The following is a 6784-nucleotide window of genomic DNA, read 5'->3' on the forward strand; positions in this document are numbered from 1 at the left end:
GAAAATAAAATGAACTTTAAAAATGAAAGGTAAAGAAGAACAGCACCAAAGATGAGTGAGGCAAGATTAGAAGAATTAAGAATGAAAACAATTTCTCAAATTAACCGACCATATTACATGGAAGGGAATGTGACACTTTTTGATAAAAAATGGAAAAAACGATATTTAATTTGGAAAGGAATGGTATTATATTTTTATGATAAAAAAGGAAGTAAAGACATTACAAAAGAAGTATATGAATTAAGTAAAGATACAACATGGAATATTGAATTTGATAATAAAGAAAAGAAAAATATTATTAAGTTAAAAGGGAAAAGTGAAGTAATAATATTAGTAGATGAAACAATAACATTACTTGAAAATGGATATAATCAATTCAAACAAGATATTGAAACAGAAAGAAAACGAATTGAAATAGAACAAAGCAAAATGAAAGAACCAATTTTATTAAATTGGGAAGAAGTTGAAAAAAGAATAAATATAAAAGAAGGGAAATGGAATAGTAAAGAAGTACAAACACTTTTAAAAGAACTTGGACAACTAACTACTGAAAAATATTTATATGATATTTTGTGTAAAATTCTTAATGGATGGAATGAACAAGAATTTATTGATTTTTTTTATAAAGAATATTGTGAAGAAGACCTTGAAGATATGGGATCTTTTCTAGCTGGTTCTAATAAAGATAATACAACTATTCAATTTGTATTTGGAAATGATGAAAAAGGAGCACATTTTATTGCAAATATTTATAAAAAAATTTATAAACAATATGAACTTGTTTGGAGTGAAATTGCAAGATGTTTATTAGTTTCATTAGCTTCATGGAAATTAACATCTAAAGATAAAATGTTTCAAATAATTACATTAGATTTATTTAATCTTTTTGAAACAGCAGAAATAGTTACATTTCTACATTTTTATGCAGATTATGAAGAAGAATTAAATATTTGTTTATGGTGTTCATTACCAGAACATATTCAATTTTATTTAAAAGAGTTTGTGTTTTATAATATTATTTAAACTATAATTTTATTATAATAAAATATTAATAAAAAATAGAATCACTAATGGATGGAAAAAAGACCAAATTAATTCTATGATTTCTATGATCACATTAATGTGGTCTTGGAAGTCTGATGATGTTGAACATTTAAAACATATTTTAATTTAAACAAAATAAAATAAATATTTTATTTTTTATGATTAAATAAGAAACAAAAATTTAAAACAAAGGAAGTCTTTTATTTGAAACAACATTGTATTTTTAGAACAATCTATTTATTTTTTTCAAATTGTTAAAGAACTATTATTTCTAATAAAAAAGTATTGTTTTAAATTTTATTAAACTATTAAACAAATTCTTCTTTTAATTCCAAAAAAAAAATATAAAAAAGTACTAAAGAATTACGTGGATACTAAAAGGAATAAAATGCCAGATCGAAAAACCAGTGAAATTCTAAATAGCCAAAAATAGAAAAAACAGTGAACTGAAAGAAATTAGAGAACTTGTTTCGTATCTAATAAATAATATGCCACAAACACACCATTTTAAAATTGTGTTACTTGGTTCAGGTTCAGTAGGAAAATCAGCTATTGCCACTAGGTATGTAAAAAATACATTTATTGGAAGATATGATCCAACCATCGAAGAAACATTTTCTAAGACGATTGAAATTGATGGAACAACTGTACAATTAGAAATTTATGACACCGCAGGGACGGTTTGTTATTTTATAGTTAAACTAATAAGAGTAATATAATTCTATACTTCAAAAAAAGGGTTTTTAAATTCATATTAACGAAATAATAGGAACAATTCAGAACTTTACAAGACCTTTATATGAAAGAAGGTGATGGTTTCATTTTAGTCTTCTCTCTTGTATCAGTAGCTACTTTTAATGATCTTTCAAGTATTTATGGACATATTAATGAAGTTAAAAATTCAATGGAAAAAAAATTTGTTCCAATTGTTATTGCAGGAAATAAATGTGATTTAGATAATAGAACTGTTACTACTGAACAAGCCCAAGAATTTGCAGATAATAATGGTTGTCATTTTATGGAAACATCAGCAAAGACTCAAAAAAATATTAATGAAATGTTCGAATATCTTACAAGACAATTAATAGAACATTTACCAGCTAAGAAACAAAAGTGCTTAATATTATAATTTTGTGTGCACATTAAACATAAACACCTTAATTTAAAGATTTTTTACTTTTTTGGATGTTTTTCTTTTTAGGATTTTTTCTTTTGACTTTTTTCTTTTTGTGATATTTTATCTATCCTTTAAAAGAAAAGAAATAATCTCATCTATTGTCTTGTTGTCATTCTTTTTATTGATTATTATTATCAACTATTTATTTAATGACTTTTAATTCTTTCATAGTAATACTTTATTTAGAGAATTAACATTATTAAATTTTTTGTCATTATAACAATATTACGCTAAGTTATTAATTTTCTATCAATAACCTTGACTCTGGGTTTCAGTGCGTTAAGCGAAATCGTTAGTTAGTAAAAAAAAATTAAAAAAGAGAACTTATAAAATTTTCAACTTCCAGATGTCTAAAGACAACAAACCAACGCAGAAAGTAAATTCCAAATTCTCAAAGGAAGTGTTTCTTAAGATAAAAGGATTTATTGAAGATTCACAAAATAAAGGTTTTTTGATTTCTGCGAATTCGTTAAGTTGTTTCAACGAAGAGGAAACAAGTGGAAATATCGTTGAAATTGACTCTTCAGATTTGGATACTTTTAATGTGACAAAGAAGTGGACAACAATAACAGAAAAAGAAGGGACTAAAGAAGATGTCAATGCGGAAAATGAGCGATTACAAGAAGCTATTAAAGGACTTCCCAATGAAATGGTTTTAAGTTTAGATGAATTTGGATTTCAATTATGGAAATTAATTCATAAAATTCCTATTATATCTTTGAATGATAATGCTCAATCTAATCAGTGGTATGGAAGAGAGATTAAAATGTCTCCATCATTAATTTGTATTAATAAAAATAAAGAGTACTTGTCTCCCTTCCTAAAATTTCCTCCTTTTGAGGAGGCCAAAAAAGTTATAGCTCACGAATGTTTTATTCCTGAGAATAATAATAACAAGGTTGTGTATTATTACACTAAAAATGATTTTCAAAAATGGTATTTTACAGTTGTTGTACAACACGCAATAAATGTAAGGACACATTTAAATATTGATCGTAATGTTGTGGTGATAATGGACGAATATTTTAAACCTTTTGTTGAACCATTACAATATCCAGGAGTTTTTCCGTTCTTTATTAAGACTGAATGTTCAGACCAAGTTAATTTTATTTCAGGAGTTATTAATTCATATATTAATCTGTTAAAGAATGAGTATAATATTAACGAAAGTACAATAGAAGGAGATACTCCTGGATTTATTAAGGAGGTACTAAATAACCATTTATTCATTTACAAATTAATAGAAAATTTCGAACCAGCATCATCAACACCTATTAAATTTATTAATCAAAACACTAAAGTTAATCTATATAACTACTTGACTAATTCTAAAAATGAATCAGAAAAGACTATAATAACCGATTCTATACAAAAAAATGAACTTACAACTTTTATTAATCAACTTTTATTAGAAAGAAAATGTGTCACTTTAGACACAATCAAAAATTATTGTAAAATTAGATTCCAAATTGATGTCAACGAAGAAGAATTAAATGAAATTATAAAAATGGTTGGACTTATTACTAAAACTGACTTTTGTAATGTTGAAAATAAAGACTTTTTATTAAGTGATGTTGAAGAGTTTGTTCGTGGGATGTTATATTATCAGGACATATCAGTTAATAGAACTGTCTTTATTGACCTTTTTGATTATCGACTTAGTGCTGCAAATAGAATGAAAATTGTCACTGATAAGCAACACTTTACTGAAGCTATGACTGTCTCAAGAGAAAGTGTACAATCAAGCATTGCAACTGCATTACTTGGTGATGGACCATTATTACCATTATTGGTTGGAATGAGTCCATTTGCTAAAGAAAAGAATGGAATGGCTTTACAACAAAGTGGACATATAGTTATACCAAAAGAGTATATTGAATTAAGTGATTTTAAACAATGGGTATTATATATTGCCGGTTATGTTAAAGAATTGTACTTAAAAAAAAATATACACGACACTTCTCCTAAACAATTCCTCATTGTTATACCTAAATTCTTCTATGAACCTATACAACAAATTAAGAATGAATTATCTAAATTTGGATTTGTTGTTGTCTTTATTTCTGATAATATTAGTTGTGTTACTCCATTAAGTGATATGATTAATAGAGTGATTGATAATATCATTAGAGATAAAACTATTCTTCCAGGTAAAGATATACCAAATTTAGATTATAATTTTCAAATAGCTAAAAAAGTCATTGATGTTTGTCGAATTGATGTTATACAGATGGTGTGTTGGCCATGGAAATATTATCATGACTCAAACCAGTTTACTTTAGGAAATATTGTTTCTGAAATTCGTAAGAGAAAAGAATGTTATGATTTTAAGACTTTATGTTCTCCAAAAAAACTCATCGGTGCAGACCTTCCTTGTGATACTTTTAATCTTATGAACGTACCACAATTTTATAGAAATTCTATCAGATTATTCATAGGGTCTAACAAATTCTCTAATGCTTCTACGAAAACTGAACAATTAAATTTATTAAAAGGTGTATATCAACGATTTGGACTAATTCCTCTTCAAACTTTATTTGAGGAAGCAACCAATTTAGTAGTGAAAAGGAGCTATTAATCAAAATAAATGATTTGTTTTTTAATTATACTATTTTTTCTTATAACATAAAAAAGTTATTAATTAACTTAATTAATATTTTGTATTTTCTTCTTATTAAAAATTGACAACACCCATTTCTTTAATAAGTATTTATGTTTATTAAAACTTCCATAATATGATTTTTATTTAAGTTTTATTTATTATTTGATTTAAAAGAAATTATAATAAATTTCATTACTTCTATTCTAAAAATAATATATTTTATTTATAAAAGTACTTTCATAATACATTGTATAGACTTTAATTTAATTACATTAATACGACGTTTTCAAATTATCTCTTTTTGTAACAATAATATCATCTAAGATTTTATTCTTCTTTATTAATCATTTATTCTTTTTAATACTAACAAATCATCATTCTCTTATGAAATTTAAACAGTCTTATTCAATAAAAAATATTAATACAAAAACTAATGCTTTTCTAAGGATATATAAAAAATCCTTAATTTATTATTTTTATGAAACTTCAAAATTATATTCTTTTTATTAACTAACGAAGAATAACAAAAGACCAAGAAAGAAAAGCCTTCAATTTAATAAGCACATTTTGTCTCTCTTGGAGTTGGTGGCATTTCTGCAAAATAGAAATAATCAGGACATTGTTGTTGTCCAGTAATTTCCGGACATTCAGTTTGTAAAAATTTATCTGCTGATGGAGTGAAACAGACATTTACTGAAGTGAGCATTTGTTTATCTTCAGGATTTTCACATCTCCATTGAACTGGAGCAAGGAAACCACGAACAGAAAGTAAGTCATTAATTTTTTGTTTAGAATAAACGTATTGTTTACCAGTAATGTAATTATAATGTCTTAATGTTGTCCATACGTTATAATTTTGGAAAAGAAGTAAAGTAGCATTGAAATATCCATATGGAGTATGATATTCTTTTGGTAAACATGTTCCATGAATAACATATGATTTAGCTGCTATATCACATTCACTATATCCACTCCAATAATTAGATATTTCTGATTGATAGAAATAATTATGATTTATTAAATTTGGTATAAAACTCTCTAAGTCATCCCTTCTTCCATCAAAGTCACAACACTTCTTTGTTGTTCCATCTTCAATTACAGCTAATCCATTTAATACCATCCCATCTTCAATTATAACTTTATCTTTTGGAATACTACACTTCTCAATTGAACACATTCCTCCAATCCAATTATATGACAACATATATTTTGATTCTTTCGAAACTTCATACTTCGTATATGAGTCACACCATGTCCCTAGTGCTGAAACAATAAATATCACTCCAATCATTTAATTGTTTAAATTTTATTTTTAAAAGTTCTTTTGGATCTCTTAATTTTTCAAGTTCATTTTCTTTTTCAAATATCTTTTTTTTTAATTTTTATAATTTTTGTTATATATAATTTAAAAAATTATTAGATCTATTCTTAAATCATTTTTCTATATACAATCTATCAAAATAATACGTCTCTCTAACAAAATACTAGTCAAGTATCACCCTTTATAAATAAATTAGTTTATTCAAAGTTATATTAGTTTATGTTAGTGTAATTTATTTTTTTTTTGTTTTTTCTTTTCTATTACTTAGGTTTAAATTCCTTAAAATAATGGGAAAAATCTTCAATTAGTATCTTTTTATTTTTAGCTTTTCATTTAATTGTTCATTTTACAAAATTTAATATATCACTTATATTAAAAAGTATAAATTGTATTTTAAGAGAGTTTAGTATTTGTAATAGAAAACATTTTATTAAATAATACAATAAACCCCAACGTATATTTAAAACAATAGCTATACCCTTTTTATTGAAACACCTCCTTTCTTTCATAATACTTTTTATACCCCCAAATTTATTAACTCTAATTGATTTTTCATTAACGCCATTAAATAAACAAATGTACTATTCAATCAATATTTTTGTTTTTTTTTTGTTTTTTGCCATTATTTTTATAAATCAAA

At 24.8% G+C, this 6784-nt stretch overlaps 4 protein-coding genes across 4 annotated transcripts; 3 read left to right on the top strand and 1 right to left on the bottom strand.

Moving 5' to 3' along the window:
* Nucleotides 1–51: 51 nt before the first annotated feature.
* Nucleotides 52–1174, top strand: ENU1_117040 (hypothetical protein; the record flags this gene model as incomplete). The annotated part of the gene is made up of 2 exons (XM_008859716.1): nucleotides 52–998; nucleotides 1063–1174. The coding sequence occupies 2 exons, from the start codon at nucleotides 52–54 to the stop codon at nucleotides 1172–1174; spliced, it is 1059 nt and encodes a 352-aa protein (XP_008857938.1).
* Nucleotides 1175–1532: 358 nt separating this feature from the next.
* ENU1_117050 (Ras family GTPase) lies at nucleotides 1533–2173 on the top strand (the record flags this gene model as incomplete). Its single annotated transcript, XM_008859717.1, has 2 exons — nucleotides 1533–1724; nucleotides 1814–2173. The coding sequence occupies 2 exons, from the start codon at nucleotides 1533–1535 to the stop codon at nucleotides 2171–2173; spliced, it is 552 nt and encodes a 183-aa protein (XP_008857939.1).
* A 394-nt stretch (nucleotides 2174–2567) lies between these two features.
* Nucleotides 2568–4799, top strand: ENU1_117060 (hypothetical protein; the record flags this gene model as incomplete). The annotated part of the gene is made up of 1 exon (XM_008859718.1): nucleotides 2568–4799. One exon carries the CDS (start codon nucleotides 2568–2570, stop codon nucleotides 4797–4799), a length of 2232 nt encoding a protein of 743 aa, XP_008857940.1.
* Nucleotides 4800–5376: 577 nt separating this feature from the next.
* Nucleotides 5377–6114, bottom strand: ENU1_117070 (hypothetical protein; the record flags this gene model as incomplete). Its single annotated transcript, XM_008859719.1, has 1 exon — nucleotides 5377–6114. One exon carries the CDS (start codon nucleotides 6112–6114, stop codon nucleotides 5377–5379), a length of 738 nt encoding a protein of 245 aa, XP_008857941.1.
* Between the last annotated feature and the right edge of the window lie 670 nt (nucleotides 6115–6784).

The sequence above is a fragment of the Entamoeba nuttalli genome (assembly GCF_000257125.1).
Source record: "Entamoeba nuttalli P19 unplaced genomic scaffold asmbl_4980, whole genome shotgun sequence".
Classification (NCBI taxonomy): domain Eukaryota; phylum Evosea; order Mastigamoebida; family Endamoebidae; genus Entamoeba; species Entamoeba nuttalli.